This window comes from Peromyscus leucopus, chromosome 11, assembly GCF_004664715.2.
Source record: "Peromyscus leucopus breed LL Stock chromosome 11, UCI_PerLeu_2.1, whole genome shotgun sequence".
Taxonomy (NCBI): Eukaryota; Metazoa; Chordata; class Mammalia; order Rodentia; family Cricetidae; genus Peromyscus; species Peromyscus leucopus.
The window spans coordinates 35869303-35889632 of record NC_051072.1 but is presented as its reverse complement, the minus strand read 5'-3'; the positions used below and the strand labels follow the sequence as shown (position 1 = coordinate 35889632).

At 50.4% G+C, this 20330-nt stretch overlaps 2 protein-coding genes and 1 long non-coding RNA gene across 3 annotated transcripts; 2 read left to right on the top strand and 1 right to left on the bottom strand.

Moving 5' to 3' along the window:
* The first annotated feature begins 7754 nt into the window (after nucleotides 1-7754).
* On the top strand, nucleotides 7755-10846 carry Ccno (cyclin O). The gene is given in 4 exon segments (XM_028885224.2): nucleotides 7755-8384; nucleotides 8905-9090; nucleotides 9639-9855; nucleotides 9858-10846. Coding segments are annotated over 4 exon segments (1056 nt in total). The 5' UTR covers nucleotides 7755-7997; the 3' UTR covers nucleotides 10124-10846.
* A 2629-nt stretch (nucleotides 10847-13475) lies between these two features.
* Mcidas (multiciliate differentiation and DNA synthesis associated cell cycle protein) lies at nucleotides 13476-19742 on the top strand. The gene is given in 8 exon segments (XM_028884490.2): nucleotides 13476-13616; nucleotides 13711-13807; nucleotides 13985-14076; nucleotides 16520-16592; nucleotides 17106-17350; nucleotides 18744-18854; nucleotides 19003-19315; nucleotides 19318-19742. Coding segments are annotated over 8 exon segments (1170 nt in total). The 5' UTR covers nucleotides 13476-13499; the 3' UTR covers nucleotides 19440-19742.
* LOC114703650 lies at nucleotides 13585-18001 on the bottom strand. The gene is made up of 3 exons (XR_005092420.1): nucleotides 17791-18001; nucleotides 15580-15683; nucleotides 13585-15357 (listed from the first exon to the last, which is right to left on the bottom strand). It is a non-coding gene; the product is annotated as an uncharacterized LOC114703650 (long non-coding RNA).
* Nucleotides 19743-20330: the final 588 nt, after the last annotated feature.

The window sequence follows — 20330 nt, the reverse complement described above, 5'->3', positions numbered from 1 at the left end:
AGGGGATCAGGCCCTCTTACAGAAGATCTTAAAGGGTGTGTGTGAGTGTGTGTGTGTGTGTGTGTGTGTGTGTGTGTGTGTGTGTTTATGCTCACAGGCACACTCAAGTGTGTACATTGATGAACGGAGTCCAGAAGAGGATCCTCCATCCCCTGGAGCCTGACTCACAGGTTGATGTGAGCTGTCAGACTTGGGTGCTGGAAACTGAACCCAGGTCCTTTAAAGAACAATGTGTTGGTTTAAATGAGGTTGATATTGCCCCCTGTAAGTCTCATGCATGTGAATTCTTGGTCCCCAGTGGGTGGCTGTTTGGGGAGGATTAGTAGTTGTGGCCTTGTTCCTGGAGAAATATGTCCAGGAAATATGGGGGCAGGCTTTGAGGTTTCAAAACACTCATGCCGGTCTGTATTAGGGTTCTCTAAAGGAATAGAACTGGTAGAGAAAAAAAGTTTATGTGTGTGTGTGTGTGTGTGTGTGTGTGTGTGTGTGTGTGTGTGTGTGTGTGTGTGTGTAAAGGGATTAGTTAGAATGGGTTACAGGCTGTGGTCTAAGTAGTCCAACAATGACTGGGCCCTGCTGGAAAGGCCAAGGATCTGGCGGTGGTTCAGGTCACAAGACCGAATGCCTCAGCCATCCCGCTCTGGTGCTGGAGTTCCAGGAAGGTCCTAGAGAGCTGCCCAGTCTGTGATGGAATCCTAAAGACAGGTCAAACACCAGTGAAGGGAGGGCTCAGGGACAGGACGGATGAACTTGCCAGAGAGAGCAAGCAGACAAACATGAAAGATTCCTTCTTCTGGCCTTTAATGTGGGTTGCCACCAGGAGACGTAGACCAGATTTAGGGTGGGTCTTCCACCTCAAATAATCCAACCAAGAAAAACCCTCCCAGGTGTGCTCAGCTGTTTGGGTTTTGGTTAATTCCAGATGTAGTCAAGTTGACAACAAAGATTAGCTATCACAAGGTACCAGAAGAAAAAACACATATCCCAAACAGAAAACAACAACAAAAACATATTTTCCTCAGCCATCGTTGGTGGCAAAAAGACATATATATTATACCTTAGCTAGACCCTCAAAAAATTGTGGCAGGTCCAGGTCCTGTTGAACACTTCATGAGCAGATGACATCTGATGTAGTCCCCATGACAGTCTCAAGGGCTACTCTTACCGCCACCACACCCTGTTTATCAACAGCTAAGGAAACTGAAAAACAAGAAGGCTGTGTGATTTGCCCAAGGGTCACAGCTGGTGGCTGCAGCTGGGCTTGGAACCCAAGTGCCTTAACTTGGAAGTAAATGCTTAGAGCCATTGTTAGGTACTGCCTGTGCCGGACAGATTGCCACAGGTGGGCGGGAGAGAGAAGGCATCTATGCACAAGGGAAGCGGTACACTTGAGCGTGTGTACTGAACCCTTCATGACCTGGGAATTGGCAAGACACCAGGAAGGTGGCTATGAGAAGAGAGCCATTTCCCCAGGTGGACACTGAGCCATAGAAGTCAAACATCTGATTTAGAAAATGGCCTGAAAAAAAAAAAATCCCTGCCCTTTGTCTACCAAATACCAGTAAAACTTGTCTGACTTCAAGTACTTTACATACCACTCAGTTTTGGAGCTTAAGCATGGTAAAAGAAAAGATTCAGAAGTAAATAGAATTTTCATTGACATCAAACTGAGCTTAAAGGTTTACTAAGGGCCCCACAAAGTTGTCTAACGTGGGTAGCAACTCACTGGTTTTGTTTGCCAAAAGAAGGTACCAACGCAAATGCAGTGTTCCTGTATTTCCCCACCCCTGGGCTGGGATAAGAGGAAAGTGGAGCTTTGTCTTAGGCTGAAGTTCCAAAATGGGCAAAAATAAATCCCCAAATCATTGGCTCTTTCCTATTAATAAAATATCTCCTTGTATGTTTTATAAATTGTACCTGCGAACAACCAGGTCCAATCATGGTTAAGCAGCTTTCATTGTAAAAAGCCTAGGTTTAATTAGGTTTTACGTTATTAAAGTTGTTTTTCATGTAGCTTCTTTAAAATGCATTGGGCTAGGTTGGAGAGATGGCTCAGAGGTTAAGAGCGTTGACTGCCCTTCCAGAGGTCCTGAGTTCAATTCCCAGCACCCACATGGTAGCTTACAACCATCTATAAGATCCGATGCCCTCTTCTGGTGTGCAGGCAACATGCAGACACATAAATTCTCTTCCCCCACCCAACTTGATTCTTTTTTAAAGATTAATTTATTCATGTATTTTATGTATATGAGTGTTCTGTCTTCATGTACACCAGAAGAAGGATCCCAAAACAGATGGTTGTGAGTGACTATATGGTTGCTGGGAATTGAACTCAGGACCTCCGGAAGAGGTCAAGTGCTCTTAACCACTGAGCCATCTCTCCAGCCCCCAACCTTATTCTTGAGGCCCCAACTTCAAATACCTGTTCATCTTCCCCATGTGGGTTCTTGACAGACATCTCCAGAATAACAGGTTCACACAAAATCCTCATCTTCATACAAGCTTCCGCTTTGAGTCTTCGCCATCTCAGCGAATGACAATACCATCCTTTCAGCTTCTCAGGCTGGGACACTTGGGATGAGCCTTTGCTCACACCCTATAGCTTTAGGAAAATCCTGTTGACACATAGTCAAAATATACCTGCACTGTATCCACTTCTGGCAACCTCTCCAAACCCTGTCCTGGTCCTAGACTCCATCTGCTCTCACCTGGATTATTTCAGCAGCCTCTTCAGTGGGGTCCATTTCTGTGTCTTCTCTACTACCTGTGTATATATATATACTCAGTCTGGTTTGAACTTGAACAATGCTATACATAGGAATATGATGTGAATCGTATATATAATTTAAAACTTATGTTTATTGTATGTACATGGTGTGCATGTGGGGGGGGGCTATGAATGGTGAGGACAATTTTGTGTAGTTGCCTCTCTCCTATCTTTTGTGGCTTCTAGGCACTGAACCCAGGACTTTTATCCACCGAGCCATCTCACTGACCTCCATCTATGTAATTTTAAGGTTTCTGGAAATCCCATTAATAAAAGAAAATACACAAAATTAATTGTGACAGCATATTTTATTTTCAAAACTGGGGGGGGGGCTCTTGTCAGAACCTCTGTGTGTGTACCTCTTGCTTCTACCCCTGTTACTCTACTCCAGACAAGCTCCTGCCTCCTGGCCTTCGCTTCCGCTGCCTCGACCTGAAATGCTCTTCCCCCATAACACACATGCTCCATCCCCCAGCTCTTTCAGGTCTGCACTCCAATGTCACTTGTCAGCACGGGGATTTTTGTGACAACTTAAGACTCCCCGGTTCTGCACGCTCTCCTGTTCCTCTTTCTCCTTCCTTTCTTCTTCTCAGCTTATCTCACCATCTGAAAGATTAAATATATGTCTACATATTATTTGACCATTTGGTCTACTCCTCCAAAATGAACACTTTAAGAGTAGGAACGTTAGTCTACTTTATTTGAAGATATATTCCTTGGATTTAGAAAAATGGGCCAATTAGATGACTTAGCGGGCCAAGGTTGTTGCCCCAAGCCTGGTGACCTGAATTCAACCTTTAGAACCCACATGGAGGAAGGAAGTAATCCCCCAAGTTGTTCTCTGACCTCCAAACATACACCATTATACTTGAGCACCACTGCCTAGGAAAGAGATGTAATACAATTTATCTTTAAAACGGTGGCTGATACTGGTAGAGGATAAGTATTTGATGAGTGAGCAAATAATTTAGTAAAGGTAAACATTGCTTTTAACAATGAGCATAAGCTACCATTCAGAGTGGAGCGAGGTGGTAAGACTTCCGTGCTGATGCAGAGATGGCTACTTTACTTTGCTCCTGTCTACAGAAGGAAGCACCAGGAACCCCAAGTACTGGAGAAGGGGCCTCTTCCCGGAAGCAGCAGGTAGAAGTCCTGGAATAAATTCCAGTGCTCAGCTTTTTTTGTTTTGTTTTGAGACAGGGTTTCTCAGTGTAACAACAGCCCTGGCTGTCCTGAAACTTGTTCTGCAGACCAGGCTGGCCTTGAACTCACAGAGGTCTGCCTGCCTAGGTATCACCCTCATTAAGTTCAAAACATGCTGGGATCAACGGCGTGAGCCACCACACCCACCCAGCTCTAGCCCTCAGCTTTGAAGCGACTGTTAGATGGAGTGCCTACATCCAAGTTAAATCAGTTGGAATCAAGGTTCTGTTGGCGCTAAAGGTTGAAACAGATAGCAAAGCCTCCTCTGTGTGGAAAGACTTCATAGCTGGTGGAGGTGCTTTAAACCAGAAAACCTCCTTTGGGGTGTCTTTTCTGTCAGATTCCATGAAGCACAGCAGAGCTATGTGCTATGTCAATATTCATTGAGGATTTTTTTTTAACTAAACAACAATTGAAAACAAAAGGCTACTTGTTACTTGTGTGTGCCTTTTTTTTTTTTTACTTGGATCCTGGTTGAGTTCGAGCTAAAAGACTTGGCTGGAAACTTACAATGTTCTTTTTGACCTTACCCAGACTCCTGGAGGTTTCACTATTTTAATCACCTCCTGCTCACCTGCCTGGGTGTGGAGGCCAGACTCCGAATTCTCGGTGTTTCCATGCCTCTAACACTGAAACTCCTTTAATCTATTTCCTAAATATAGTTGAAATCTCTGATCTCTACCCTCATTCTCCACAAATCATTTCTTGCATGAATTACTAAGCCTAACTTGCCCCTTTCTCTCCCTATTTTATTTTTTCAGTTTTGGAGATTAAACCCAGGGCATCACACATTCTAGGCAAGTTCTGGACCACTGAGCAACAGCTACAGCCTCCGAGTGATCCTTAAGCAAGTGACATCTTCCCTCTTCAGTGGCTTCAGGTAACATCTAAGTCCTTAATGTAGACACAAAGCACTTCACACACTTGAAGTAACTGAAGCATGCATCGAGAATGGAGGCTCAATTTTACTACATATGACCTCGATCTTTGCTGCTCATGTATGGCTCAGTTTTCTCATCTATAAAAAACGGGTGCAGCCGGGCGGTGGTGGCGCACGCATTTAATCCCAGCACTCGGGAGGCAGAGGTAGGGAGATCTTTATGAGTTCGAGGCCAGCCTGGTCTACAGAGCGAGCTCCAGGAAAGGCACAAAGCTACACAGAGAAACCCTGTCTCGAAAAACAAAACAAAACAAACAAACAAAAACAAACAACAAAAAACGGGTACAATAGAAGCTATCTGGTGGAGATGTTGTAAACATCAAATAAGTAGAATATGTACAGAGAAGAACGGGACCTGGCACATACGTTTTATGTAACTATTAGCTATAACCTCCCCGGCTTCTTACCCTGTCTCTCTACAATGGCCATTCTGCATTAGGCAGGCTGTTACACACATCTGTAGGAGATGTCCCAGGATTCTGCTTCCAGCTCCTCCTACAGCCTTTTTTTTTTTTTACACAGAATACTCTTGCCCAAATGCTCCTCTTTTCTTCTGTCCACCCACCTTCCCTACCTTGGTTTAACTATCAATGTTTGGCTACCTTTCCAGAACAGCGAGGCCGATCTTGCTATGAAGTTGCATGGCACCCAGGTAAGTCCTCCAAATATCAGGATGCCCCAATGGATTTGAATAGCTTGTTGTTACAGTATAATGCTCCATGTGGTATTTAAATTTCAGATAAACATTTTTTCTTATGATTATGTCTCATACAATATTTGGGACATACTTATGAAAAAATGTATTTGTTGTTTATCTGACATTTGAATTTAAGTGGATATCGTAAGGTTCCCCCCATCTCCAGCAACTTTAAAACCAGCGAATCCTCTATTACCACACTTATCACATGCAATACATATGACAAATGGCTCTGTACCCCAACAGAACATCAGCTTTATAAGGCCCTATTCAGCCTCCCTGTGTTAGAAAAAGCACTAAGCATTCCACAAACACTGAATGGATCCACCTTGCTGAAACTCAGGCAACATCTGTTGAGATCCACCTTAAGTACAGACAAAACCCCTGGAAAAGAAAGTATTTTCAGCGGGGGTGGGGGGTGGGGAGTGGGAGGTAGAGAGTAGGGGGGTGAGGGTGGAGGGGCTTCAGAGGCTCACACCCAACACGCTCAGATTGATAGGTTTTCAACTTACCTCCAGTGTACTAAATAACACCGTTGACTCCTAGGACCAGCTTCAAAATGATCCCACCATTTTACATTCAAAAAGGACATTCGAGTTTTTACACCAATTTCACTTGACCTCGAGGCAAGTAATAATATTATCCTTTTACAGACGAGGACATAGAGACCAAGTAACACCCGGCTGAACATGACCTTACAAGTTTCCTTTGTGCTCTTTCCAGCTGGACCAGTAGGCAGAATCCTCCCCCCTCTCTCTTCTTGGAAGAAGTCTGATAATGAGACTCCCTTTCTGTGGATTCTGTTGATCTTCCCATAAGGTTAGCAACCACCAACCTGAGAGCAGCCAGAAAGCCAGGCACTGGCAAGCTGAAAACCGCTCTCAGGTGAGTCTCAGCCTAGCCTGTCACAGGTGCCACGGTTTAACCCGGGGAGCAAAAGCTCCTTCAGGATGATAGAGACTAGAAACCGGGGCGAGAATCTGAAACCCAACCTTTTCTCTCTCACCTCTTCTCTGCCGGGTATCTAGGGGCAGAATTTGCACGTAGACTACAAAAACTTTTCGGCTGTCTTTGGAGTGAGGATGGCCCCTCTGCAGATTTCATGGCACCCAACGACCTCATTCGTTGGAGTGCTTCTGTGAAGTTCTGGCTGAGCTTTATCTAGGTGTCTTGCATCTGGGAAATGATTACAAGGTCAGCCAGTTAGAAGCCTCTTGTTTACCCAGGGTCCCTTCTCCTAAAGTGTTACAGTCTCTCCTGAGGATTCAAGGTAAAGAAGGACTCTAGCCTGGGTCAAGACCTGAGTCTGGAGTAAACCAGTTAGACCTGGAGAAGGGGTCGCATTCTTTCTCTCCTGCCTGTGCGCCCCGCCCCCAGCTCTGCATTCCTGTTTCCCCTCCACCCTCCCCAGGGCGCACTGCACAGCCTGGAAAGGCAGAGAGTTAGAAGCTAATGACCTAAAGCAGAACACACTGTGAGCAATTCGACAGAAATGCCACCTGTGACATTACGTTCTTAAACGGCTACAGTCTCGGTTTTTTTTGGCTTGGGATGAAAAGTGAGGAACAGAGTATCCAGAGGGCAGTACACTTGCTGTGCGATCGTTTGAGGCAGTTTTCCACGGTGTTGGATCACAAATACCTGGCTGCCTGAACGGGCTCCCACGTCCATACTTAGCGGATGCGATTAATATGTCAGATCCCTGCTCCCCGAGACCAGCGGAATGAAATGCAATAGATTCAAATGAATTCACGGTCCTTTTATATGGATATCTGAAGAAAACTGAATCTAGCCCGATTCTTGGTCGGGAGCTCAGATGCAGACCCACCTGGGTAGGCGAGGGTCGGCATAGAAGATGATCACACCAGTCCAGACAATCTAACCAAGGACAAGGGACTGTCCTGTCCCCTCCCTGTCCCCTGGGAGCAGCCCCCCCTCCCCCCCAGGAGGCGGCTGAACCGCTCAACTTGACCCAAGGCTCACCCAGGTGAGCCGCGGTCTTCAAGTGCTTCCACTCAGCGCGCGCAGCTGGCGCCAGGACCCGGGCTGCGGTTGCCAGGGTGACGCGAGACGCGCGCGGAGCCCGCAGCTGAAGGCGGGTGCGAGGCGCGAGTTTGCAACGCCTCCTCCCCCCCGCCCTGCGCCATCGCCGGAGCCACGCGTTGCCGGCACGCGAGGGGAGTGGCCCTGCCTCCGGGAAAGCGCGGCTCGGGGGGCCGCTCGGGGCTCAGCCAGTGAGAGGCCGGGGGAGTGGTGGAGGCAAGGCTCAGGCCGGGTACTTAGAGCAGCGCCAGCAGCCGGACCCGATCTTCCTCGCTTCCCTCGCGCCGACGCTCAAGGCCCGCCGCAGCCGGGCGTTGTGGGCGCCAGAGCGGCTACCCGGTTGTATCATGGTGACCCCTTGTCCTGCCAGCCCGGCCAGCCCCGCTGCGGGAGCCGGGAGGCGGGACAACCATCAGAACCTCCGCGCCCCGGTGAAGAAGAGCAGACGCCCGCGCCTCCGGAGGAAGGAGCCGCTGCGGCCGCTGAACGCGTGTTCGCTCCCGGGAGACTCCGGCGTCTGTGACCTTTTCGAGTCCCCCAGCTCTAGCTCGGACGGCGCGGACAGCCCAGCGGCGTCTACGGCGCGGGACTGCAGCTCCTTACTCAGCCCTGCCCGGCCCTTGACCGTGCTAGATCTCCAGACCTTCCGAGACTACGGCCAGAGCTGCTATGATTTCCGCAAGGCGCAGGAGAGCCTTTTCCATCCGCGGGAGTCGCTGGCGCGACAGCCACAAGTGAGGCCGTTGGCAGAGCCAGACCCGGGCCATCGCGCTTCTGCCTCTCTCTTCTTGGCTGTTGTCTGCCCTTCGCAGCGCCCTAGTCGTTGCAGCCCATTATCTGCCATCAGTAGGAGCAAAAGGGATCTTCGAGGATTGGGCCACTGACCTCACTCTTTAGATGGAGAAAAGTGGGCGCGGGGCGGCGGGGAGATACCTGAAGTCTGTACGTTAGTTCCGGGGGCTACAGGAATTTATTAGAATTCAGAGGAGTCCAACAGTTCCTAAGTTAGAGCAGGAGCTCCTAAATTTGTTTGCACACCTGCAAAGGGACCTTTCCCCACCCCTGGTGCACGCCGTACAGTACCGAGCGCGAGCCCAGGCGTTCCAGGGCTCCTGGACTCAGGCAGGTCTGCACTCCCATGTGTTTCCCATTTTTCGGTGCAGTTAGCCTTTTCTCTCTACCTCCGCTCGGGGAAAGCTCCCGGCATTATCTTGGTCCCCTGCTGCAGCACGCTTCCCCTCTCCCTCCCGGCAGGTGACAGCAGAATCCCGCTGTAAGCTGCTCAGTTGGCTCCTGCCTGTCCACCGCCAATTCGGCCTCTCATTCGAGTCTCTGTGCCTGACGGTGAACACTCTGGACCGTTTCCTTCTCACCACCCCGGTAGCTGCGGACTGCTTCCAGTTGCTCGGGGTCACCTGCCTGCTCATCGCTTGCAAGCAGGTACCTCCACCAGGCGCAGGGTGGGGTGTGTTTGGAGCCAGCCTCTCCCCCAATGTGCGTAGTTCAGCGTTGGGTGGCTGGACTCATCTAGGCAGATGCTCGAAGATCTTTATACATCATAGTCTTAACTTTATATAGTTTCACAGAATAACCAATCCCTACAGACCTCAAAGAGATAGGCTGTAGCCAGCCTCCCACCCAAAGCTGTGTAGCACTTCTAAGTCTCTGGGAAGCATGCTTTTAAAATCTCTGTCTCTGTGTCTCTCTCTCACTCACACACGCTGTCTCTATCTCTCTATCTCTCTGTCTCTCTCTCTCTGTCTCTCTCTCTGTCTCTCTCTTCTCTCTCTCTTTTTAAAAGTTAGGCTGTAGATAGAGAAGCTGTACCGAAAGCAGCCGTGTGTGGTTTCAGGGTGGAATCGTGGGAAGGTGTGAGGCTGGCTGCAAGGACATAGTGCTCAAGTCCCAGTTTCTCCCTGATTTATGGCTGGGCGGGCTTGGGGCCCAGGAAACCTCCAGGCCGGAACTTAGAGTGTACTCCGTTGCAGGTAGAGGTGCACCCACCTCGCGTGAAACAGCTCCTGGCCCTGTGCGGTGGCGCGTTCTCCCGGCAGCAGCTCTGCAACCTTGAGTGCATCGTGTTACACAAGCTGCACTTCAGCCTGGGCGCGCCCACCATCAACTTCTTCCTGGAGCACTTCACTCACGCTCGCGTGGAGGCGGGACAGGCTGACGTCACCCGGGCCCTGGAGGCTCAAACCCTGGCTCGGGCGTGGCGGAGCTGAGCCTGGCCGATTACGCTTTCACCAACTACACACCTTCCCTGCTGGCCATCTGCTGCCTGGCGCTGGCCGACCGCATGCTCCAGCTCCCTCACCCGCTGGATCTCCGCCTGGGAGAGCACCCAGAGGCCGCACTGCAAGACTGCCTGGGCAAGCTGCAGATGCTGGTGTCCATCAACAGCACCTCCCTGCCTCACATACTGCCTCTCCAGATCTGGCAGAAGTGCAGGCTGCCCCAGAGTTGGAAATAAAAAAGCACACCCTTGGGTTTCTTTTTATTCCCCTGGCCCTGGCTCTGTGCCTTCAGGAGAGTGTGCAGTATTAATCCAAAGAGAAGTTCAGGACCCCTGCTTGTAAATAGTGTACAATAGTGGGATCTATTTATTTTTTCAGTACACAAGGGCAGGTTTACAGTCCTGGCTTGTCTAAATGCTGCTGTTGTCCGGTCTGCCCTTCACAGGTGATTGATGGTCAGTCAAGATGGTCAGTCAAAATTGCCAATTTCAGAGTCTCTCCTTGCTCCTGACGTTTTTTTACTCTGTGGTTAGCAGCTCTGTGAACACAAGCCAGCAAGATTTTATATGCCACTGTTCCAGTAATCAGACAAGTCAAGGTTGCTTGTCTGTATCTTAACCCCCTCCAGTCTGGAGGCCGTGTCCCCTCCCCCCACGCCAGTGGCCCAAGGAGTGTGAGACAGAAGTCATTGTAGTCTGTGTTGACCAGAAGGTCCGCGCCTGCCACTCGCTGATGTGGATCTGGGAAGCTTGGGGACCAGGTAGGCATACCAGCAAGAGACATCCCTGGTGCACCCCAAGAGATGTTGGAAAGGAAAATCTGTGCATCCTCTTACAGCTGTTGCAACCTGGGCCATTTCCCCTGAAGTCACATGCATGGTTCAGTTCACACTGCTGCACAAGCTCAGGGTACCAACGGCGGCGACAGTAATAAAGAATATATTGACTATTTGCAACGTATCCTGCATGTGTGTTTAACATTTATTTCACTCCTCGACAATGCTTCTGAAGCAGTCTTCTCCCACTTTGCGGACATCAGGACACAGGCAATGTGAAGCATGAGTCTTAGCGCTTAGCCACACTGCTAAGCTGCTACCGTTTATGTTACTGGATTCTTCTAAAGCCCTCTTTCTGTGGTAGACACCTCATTCTCCTTTAGTGCTCCTGGTCTCCGCACTCGGTTTTGTCTTTGCTCCTAGCCTTGCTACAGGACTCATTTTCCAGATGGGAGACTCGGTTGGGAAGTGGGACGCTTCCTGGGCTGCTGTGGCTCTGTGGTGGCTGCATTAACGACTCTGTCTTTAATCAACTGTAGGCCCTGCCCCTCGGCTCCACCACCTGCAGCCAAGTCTCCAACTCCAGTGGACCTCAGGGTTAAGTTTAAATGAGATTGTTTCTGGGATGGGGGGGGGTATAGCAGTGATTAGACGGGTAGCTGTGGAGCCAATTTGCTAGGAGACCTTAGGCTCACTTCTTGTCTCTAAACACGGGATAATAGCCCCATCTTCGGGCTGCAGCGTGGTTATGCCGAGATGATCACATACCCCCATTCCTAGCACAGAGAACCCTCAAGAATCGACAGTGGTAACCTGCACAGTAACGGGAGGAGAGATGTTTTGCCAGAAAATGAAAACTTAAATTAGGGTGAACATATGGTTCATTGTGTTGTGAGTTTTTTCTTTTTTCTCTCAACGTTCTTTTGTATGATTGAAAAATTTTAAGTTGTGGGTAAGAAATCCCAGTTTGTGCCTCTGCATTTAGAGTAAGTCGGAATGTATGCTAAAAAAAAATGCAAACCAAAAAATGTAGTCTTTGCCTTCCTCCACCACAGCCCTCTGGGAGCTGGGTCCCTTGCCTACACTGGGTCCCTCAGGCCCCTCCTCTCGGATATGCTAAGCTGGTAGAGCTCTCTCCTTGGGAACAGCTGCTGTGTGATGGTCCAAGAAGGGCATGAGGCCCCAGTCACCATCTGGGGCCCTCAGCTGAGGTGACAAGGGGACCCCCCCTTGAGATCTGGCCCTCATGAAAAGAAGTGGCCCTTGGGGGGTTGTTAGCTTTACTAGTGTCTAGCAGTCCAGTCCCCTCTGACATTTCCGTACCTGTCTCCTAAATTTTCCACAGCTAGGGAACAGAGCCAGGAACAGGCGATGGGAAGCTGGAAGTTTAGTTGGAAAGGCTGCTTTAAAAAAAGAAAGAAAGAAAAAAAAACAACCTAATTTGTCTAAGCAGTAGCCACTGTGCATACATCAAGCCGACTCCTCTTCCCAGCTCTGCTGGGTGGTGAGGGTGTTGTCTTTTCTTAAAGACATGTCTAGTCTGGTGGGGTCTAATCCCCATCCCTTGCATTCTCACACTGAGGCCAGCGCTTCCTCCCCACCCCCACAACCCCACCGGCTCAGATCCAGTAAATAGATGTTTTAAAGTTCACTCACCATTATCCCCCACTGTTGGGAATAGCTTGGTTCTTAATTCAGCTAATGGGTGCAAATAAAAGATCCTTCACTTGTGTAATTAGATGCAAGGCAAGAGCAAGCTGTCCGCAGAAAGGCAGACTCCTATTTCTGACGCTTGTTTACCTTGAACTGATCCGGGTGGTCCAGAAGAAGGTCCCCTCACCCAAAGATGCTCCCTTCTGAGAGATGTCTCTTTCTAGTAGACTCAAATTCTGGAAGATGCTTCTTCCAGGAAGAGGCCTGACTTGAAGAGATCTGTGGAACTGCAGCTGTAAAGGGCACAGCCAAATGCTAGGACAGCAGGCTGAAGTCACCTGGGCTTTAGGGGATTTGGAGATGCCCACAGTAGGGGTTTTCAGAAACTGGAGTAAATGTCATTCCCCGTCCCCCGTCCCCCGCCCCCGCGGCAGTCTTTTAGCTCAGACAGGCCTATGAGCCAGTGTGTAGCCCAAGCTGGTCTCAAACTCATGGCAATCCTCCTGCCTCAGCATTGTCACTTTTCTTGATTCTTAAAAAAATATGCTTAGGCACCATTTCCGGGAAAGTTGCAAGTCTCGAGGACAGAGCGGAGCTCTTGACAGTAGGCAAGAATAAGAGGCCAAATGAAAGCCATATGCCAAAATGCAGAATGTTGTTCAGATTTGAGGGCAGTTTCTGTAATCTGGAGGCTGGCCTGGGAAGGCCCTCTATTGGCCCTCTGTTCCCTCTCTAGAACCCGCTGAGAAAATTTCGGAGTCCTGCTTTGGCGATTGTCACTCCACTTTTATTGTGTGTCTGGGGTGGTAAGAACAATCTAAGAATCGTTAACTTTCACATTCCTGCTGTCCATGAATTGGAAGGCTTGGGACCGGAGGTGCCCGCCCTCCCTCCCTCCTCTCACCCCCCCCAACCCCCCACCCACGCCTGGCAAAGCCAGGATGCCGAGGCGCCAAAGGGCGCTCGCGGGCCGGGCCCGCGCTCGCAGCTCCCGGGGGAAGCCGGGGTTGCCAGGTTGGTTAACGCCTCCGCCCGCGCGCAGATTGTCCCGGGCTGAAGGCGCCACCTCTGGCGCTCAGGCGCGAGCCGCCCCTCCCGCACAGGCCTTCTCCTCGAGGCCCTCCCTCCGCTCCTTCCAGGCACCAACAGGTGCAGCAGCCCTGGGTGTGGGTCGCCATCCCAGGATGCAGGCGTGCGAGGGCAGCGCAGCCGGACGCCGGGCCTTCGACAGCATCTGCCCCAACAGGATGCTGGACCTGTCGCGGCGGCCCCTCGGCAAGCCCGGGAAGCCGGAGAGGAAGGTGGGGATGCTCGCTACCGCCTTGGCTCTGGCAGAGCCTGCTAGCCCCGCGCCCCGAACGGGGACCTGAGTTCTCCTTTTCTGTGCTCCACTAGTTCGCTCCTCCGTGGAAGTCCTTCTCGGGATGCAGCGGCGACAGCCCAGTGTCGGTGTTCGAGGATCCCCCGGACGCGGAGCCGGCTGCACTGCCAGGTGAGCCCCGAGGCACCTGCGCGACCCCTAGATGATCCATGCCAGGGGTAGGTGCGGCGCACGCGGTCCGCAGCCCCTCTGCCCCGGGCTCCCAGGTCCTGGTTGAGGGTCCTGGCGGCGACCTGGCAGAGAGGCTTAGAGTTCTCTGGGCGCGTGTCTCCCGATCTCCCCGCGCAGCCCTCACCACCATAGACCTGCAGGACCTCGCAGACTGCACCTCGCTACTCGGCTCCGAAGCGTCTCCTTGTGGTGATTCTTCCGCCTCGCAGGTACTCTTTCCCTTGCTTGGAGCTTGGCCACCTTCAGAACCAACCGCAAACGCGGTGGGTTTATTTAATGCCTCAAAGGTCTCAAGATGGACTGGGAGCAGAGGCACATTCTGCATATTGAGGGAAGCCAAGCATCCCAGATCCCAGTTTTCTCCTCCCTCGTAGTATGTTACTAAGTTCTCATTTTCGGAGCCGGTGTGGCCAATTTTTACTGCAGGGTCCCTTTGTCATTCATCTGAACAAGGCAGTTCGGAGCTGGTAGGGTGAGGAACCACGTGATTGGAGCACACGCGCACAGAATAACTGTTTTGTTTGCCACCCACTTCTGACCCCTCAGGAACCATTTCTATTTCGTGGGTACTAACGGAGTATCGGAGTCACTGGGGAGAGGACAAGGGACTCTGTAAACAAGCTGGAGGAAAACGTTCTGTCTGCAGAGATGGACGTTTGGGCAGCTGGCCGCTTTAAAAGTTTTATTCTGTTCCTCCCAACATGCTAGTCCTTTGCCATCTTGGGGAAGAGAAACTTTTCCCTGTTTTCCTCTAAACCTTCTTCCTACTTCATCTCATTCTCTCCTCCTGCCATCGCTGACACATCCCAGCCAGAGAATGGAGCCTCCTCAGCTCCGGGACCTCAGAGGCCAGGGACTTGTTTCTTCTTTGGTGGCACATGAAGTGTCCGGAAGAACAGGTGGTCTTATCCAGATGAAACCCACAGGAAGAGGACTACATCCAATTTCCTAACAGCAGATGCTGGGACCACAGGTCCATGGGAACAGGCTCGGTACAGAACTCTGTAAAATTCATGACCACCATGAAGAAGCTAAGCAACATTCCTAAGGTCTCCTTTACTAGCCATTTATAACCTTAGGGAAGGGGTGGTGCCCATAAACAGGATCTTAAGGCAAGGTTAAGTGACCACTACTCTGCAGAGGCTGCTTAATTCTTTTTAGATCTGATGCTCAAATAAAGAAGACAAGCCTAGGGCTCTGTCACTTGACCCAGAGTCCTCAAGGTCCAACAGCTACTGAGGCCATCTGTCCTTTTTTCCATGAGGGAATCTGGTACAGGCCAGAAAAAAGGGTTAGAGTCAGAGTAAGTTTTGAGTTCCCAAAATATATATGGAAAGAGGGGCTTTAAGGAGAAGAAAATGATTAATACCAAGATAAGAATCAACAGTGGAATCAGTAGACATTTCTGGTGGGCGTCTGAGATGGATCCCTTCATACCATGGTCCTAGAGACTCCTTTCTAACACTGGCCTCCAAGGAAGCCAGGGATCCCTAAAAAGACAGACAATGAAGCAGCCAGGAGAGAGGAATGATAAAGGCATCGGGCAATTCATCTTCTGCAGGATTCTCTCTCAGGAGGAAGAAGCATCCTGTGGACCTTGCCTACTTTCCATACTGGTGGGAGGATTAACTAAGAGATTACATAAGTAGAAAAATGTTGTCGACTTGAAATGTCCATCCTTTAAGAGACTAGGAAGATGCCTGGACGCCCACCTTTTTCCCATTTTCTTCTCTCTCAGGCACCTGGGAACCCTGGCCAGGCAACATGAAGGTGTATCCCATCATAGGTGAAAAGCCAACTCCAACTTTTAGAGAAACTGAAAAAATAAAAAAATAAAAATAAAAATAAATAAAAAACCCAAAACAACAACCTAACAACACACACACACACAACACACACACACGGACACACACACACACACACACACACACACACACACACACACACCATAGCTGCTACAGCCCCCGGAACACATACCTTTCCATAGTATCCCTGGCCCCACTGGTCACAGCCCACCTTCCCCTTTCCTTTATGGGTGAAGTGGTTAGCACTTTAAGCCTAGGCTTTGGAAGCCTTGGTGCCTGCCCTGGTGTTAATGCTAAGCTCTCTCTCTGCTCTTAGAGAGGTAAGGGTGTGTGGTTCAAGTTGGAGCTGCAGTTCCGTGGGTGCACAAAGAATCTGGGAAGGAGTCAGCATGGCTGCCAGATGGCCGACCTGTGAGGAAGCTCAGATGAGTTGTCCAAACCCCAGGTGGGCTGGCAGGGGATGGACAGCTGCGCCTGTGGTATTTGAGACTTGGAGGAGCAGCGCTCACGCTTGCCAGCCCAAGAGAAACCTACCATTCTATGGGTGAGATGCAGCTTATAATTTCTGCTTGTTAGCCGGGCGGTGGTGGCCCATGCCTTTAATCCCAGCACTCGGGAGACAGAGCCAGGCGGATCTCTGTGAGTTCGAGGCCAGCCTGAGCTACAGAGTGAGTTCCAGGAAAGGCGCAAAGCTACGCAGAGAAACCCTGTCTCGAAAAACAAAACAAACAAAACCAAACAAAATTTCTGCTAGTGAACCAGAGTGCATACAGACTAGCCTTAGAAGCTTCAAGGACATCTGTCTGTCTAGAATTGTTCTCTGGCTCACACCGTTGGTTTATTTTAGAATCACTCCTTGCAAACCGAAGAAGATTTCAACCTGCAGGATTTCAGAGACACGGTGGATGATCTCATTGCAGGCAAGTCCCGTCTCCTTGCAGTTAAGTAACAGAAGGGCTGCCACCTACCCAAACCAGAGACTTCAGATTGTGTAGGGGTGAAGGTGGTCAGTCCAGCCACCTGCCACTGGCCAGTCCCTCTTTCGTCAAGGGGTCAGATGCTCCCTAATAGAGGGTATCCTTTCTCTACAGTGGGGAAATCATGTCACTTGATCTTTAGACTATGCGTTTCTCAGTGTGGGTTCTGGGAATGAGGTCCCTATACTGTGGTGTGGTGTGTCAGAAGTTAAATGACAAGTGTCTACAGAGGAACAAAACCTTGTATGCCTTCCGGGCCCCAGGAGGCGTGACTGATTTCTTTCACATTAGCTCAGCAGGTGCGTATGAACAAAACAGCGAGGAAGATGAGGGATCATAGACTTTGCCTTATAAAACTCATACATACCCAATGTCTGGGTGGCATTTTGCCCCCGCCCCCCGTGGCTAGCTGGGCATGATTTGGAGGCAGCCAATCCAGCTCCTGCTTTCTCCCAGATTCATCCTCTTTGATGTCGCCTCCCCTGACCGACGGTGACTTTCCCTTTTCCCCTTGCGATGTCTCATCTTTCGGGTCCTGCCTCTCCCCATCGCTGGACCCACCTGCCTTGGGGTCTCCGCCGCCGCTGCCCCCACCGCCTTGCGCTCCAGACCTGCCGCCACCGCCAACCGAGCAGTACTGGAAGGAGGTGGCCGACCAGAACCAGAGAGCCCTGGGGACTGCTCTCATAGAGAATAACCAAGTAAGGACACTGGTGGCTAGGAATCTTGGGGGTGAGGACAGGGCCTGGTAGAGAGCCCAAGTTGGGAGCTGTGAAGGTTGGGGTGCGCATGTGTGGGTCGGTGGTTCTAATAGCCGGTACTGTTCCAGTGGCCCAAACTGATTCTGAACTCGATAAATGGAGATGATCACACCACACCGGACTTTCTCTTCTCTTATTTTCGTTTTCCTTTTCTCCCCCCCGCCTTTTTTTTCTTTTAGAGACAGGGTCTGCTGTAGCCCAGGCTGGCCTCTAACTGCCTATATAGCAGCACTCCTGACCCCCCAGACATGTGTGACATTTCTGGTTTGTGGGGGTCCTGGGGACCTAATCCAGGGCTTCATGCATAAATACTCCACCAGCAGAGCTACACTCCCAATCCAGAGCTACATTCCCAACCCCCTTCTTTTTCTTGAACTCACCATGTAGCCCACGCAGGCTTGCCGAGAATTCTGGTTGTTCTGCCCAGATTAGGACCTCCAAAGAGACCACTGTAGACCAAAGATGTCCAGAATGCAATAGCAAGGCTTACTTCTCGGCGCAATACTTTCTTGGGGAGGTTAGCTTTTGAAGGCAAAAACCACAAAATTCTTCAGAGAGGAGGGGGTTAATACGGGTCCATCCTTGATTGGCCCTGTCTTCCTGAGCTTGGACTTTATCTTATTTTAGTTTGTCTGTTTGCCCTGTCAGGAGTTTTACAGCCCATCTCCAAAATCTGGTCATGTTATCTCGGGGAAGGGGGCGTCTCATGGTTAGTCACCACCAGACAGTCTGACTTTGTGTACTTTTGAAACTTCTGACTTCACCCTGTCTGGGAATGGGGAACTGACTCAGTTCTGGCTATTTTAAGATATCCCTTCCCTCAGCTCTCCAGGCCTTAGGGGGAACTGGGGTGGAGGTCTCTCACTGGTCCTCCTGCCTCCATTTCCCTGAGTTTTGGGATTACAGGTGAGCATCACTGCTCTGGGTCCCATCAGATTGGTAATTGTACTAACAGTATTTGTGGAACGTTTTCAGTGTGCCGGACTCTGTGCTTATCAGTTTACTTTCGTCTCTCATTTGATTCAACACAGAAGGTAGACAATCTCACCAGCCCCATTTTATGGATATATAAACCAAGACAGGGTGGTTGAACTTCAGAGGGAGAACCTAGATGGGCCTGTGGTCCAAATCAGTACTTTTGACTGCCACCCAACAACACACTAAAGTTTAACTGAGATACAGTTTGTCCAACTACTTCATTAAATTAAAAAAAAAAAAAAAGTCAAGTCGTTGGCTGCTGTCAGGCGAACAAAGGTCCTGATGAGATGTCAGAGTCTGAGTTTAGACCCACCAGCACTGTGGCCTCTCTCTGATGATAGATCTCCAACTACAGCTGCACGTGACTCTGACGCAGAAGCAGGAAGAGATCGCCTCGCTCAGGGAGAGGAACGTGCAGCTGAAAGAACTGGCCAGCCGGACCCGGCACCTGGCCTCAGTGCTGGACGTGAGTGGACAGGGGCGCGGGACTCCGTCGGAACTGTAGCGGTGCGCCTGTGTTGGGGCCCCTGGGTGTCCCTGGTGTAGCAGATCTCTTTCTCTCCGCAAGGCTCCAGGCGAGTCCTCCTGGCTCCAGGGCTCTCCATCTTTTACAGAAGCTGATGATCACGCAGTCCCCAGCAGAGCCCTTCCAGATCAAGGCGACGACGACGAAGAGGACCCTGGAGGAGCTGTTCTGTGCGGCGGGGCAAGCAGGACAGGGTTGCTCGGAAGTGGACGCCATCCTCAGGGACATCTCCCAGCGCTGCGATGAAGCCCTGCAGAACCGCGACCCCAAGCGGCCCAGGCTGCAGCAAGAGCCGGGCAGCAAGAACTGCAGCTCCAGGAACCTGCACGGGACCTTCCGAGGGCTGCGCACGGACTGCAGCGCCAGCTCGGTGAACCTGAGCCATAGTGAGCTGGAGGAGGCTGCTCGTTCAGCACGCCCATCCGCAGCCACAGCACCATCCGAACTCTGGCCTTCCCCCAGGGCAAAGCCTTCACCATCCGGACTGTCACCGGTGGTTACAAATTCCGCTGGGTCCCCAGCTGAGCAGGGATGTGGTTTCCCCCAAAACACTGCCCTGTGTCCAGACAGAAGCGCCGGCCAGCCAGTGGGAATAACTAGAACTGTTTTCCACATCTGGTTTCCAGAATTCTCTGCAAGTGAATGCCATTCGGAAACTAACTTTTTCAGGAACGTAAATGTTCCTGAAATGTCGATACTTGTGCACTGAAATGTTCTGCTCTGAAGCACTGTATATTCCTCATCTTTTCGCGGTGAAATTGTGTGTGTATGCATGTGCACACGTGCTACACACACACCATAGTCCAACTTAAAATTATTTGTTTTCTAGCGCTTTGATTTTTTTTTTTTTAATTTGTTTGGGACAGGTGTCCCATAGCCGAGGCTCACCTCAGACTTGCCATGATGGCTATGAACTCCCGGTCTTTCTGCTTCCACCTCCCGAGTGCTGGGATTACAGGTGTTCACCACCACATTTGGCTGGTTTTAGGTGCGTTTTTAAGTCATGGGATACTCCAGATTTGTAAGAAGGGAGAATAGTGCAAGGAAATGATTTCCCCCCCACTAAAGAAGCCTTCTTGGAATCATCCAATCGCCAGTCATGTAAGGATTGATTCTAGGCCCGGAAGCCTGGTATCCAGATGAGTGTTCAACACATCTGACTCAATTTCCCTCAGTCTTTGGACTACACCCAACTGCGTCACTACTGAAAAATTTTATTTCAGTTGAAAAAAAAAGAAAGAACAGGCAAAGGTACACAATTAGGTAAATGCTGGTGCAGGACAGGTGCTAAACACATTTGCCTAAATAATCACTCCCTGTAGTTTGGTTAAGATTCGTGACAGCAGGGCTTGGGTTGGCTCAGCAGTGAAGAGTGCTTGCTGCCCTTGCAGAGGCCTGGAGTTCAGTTCCCAGCAT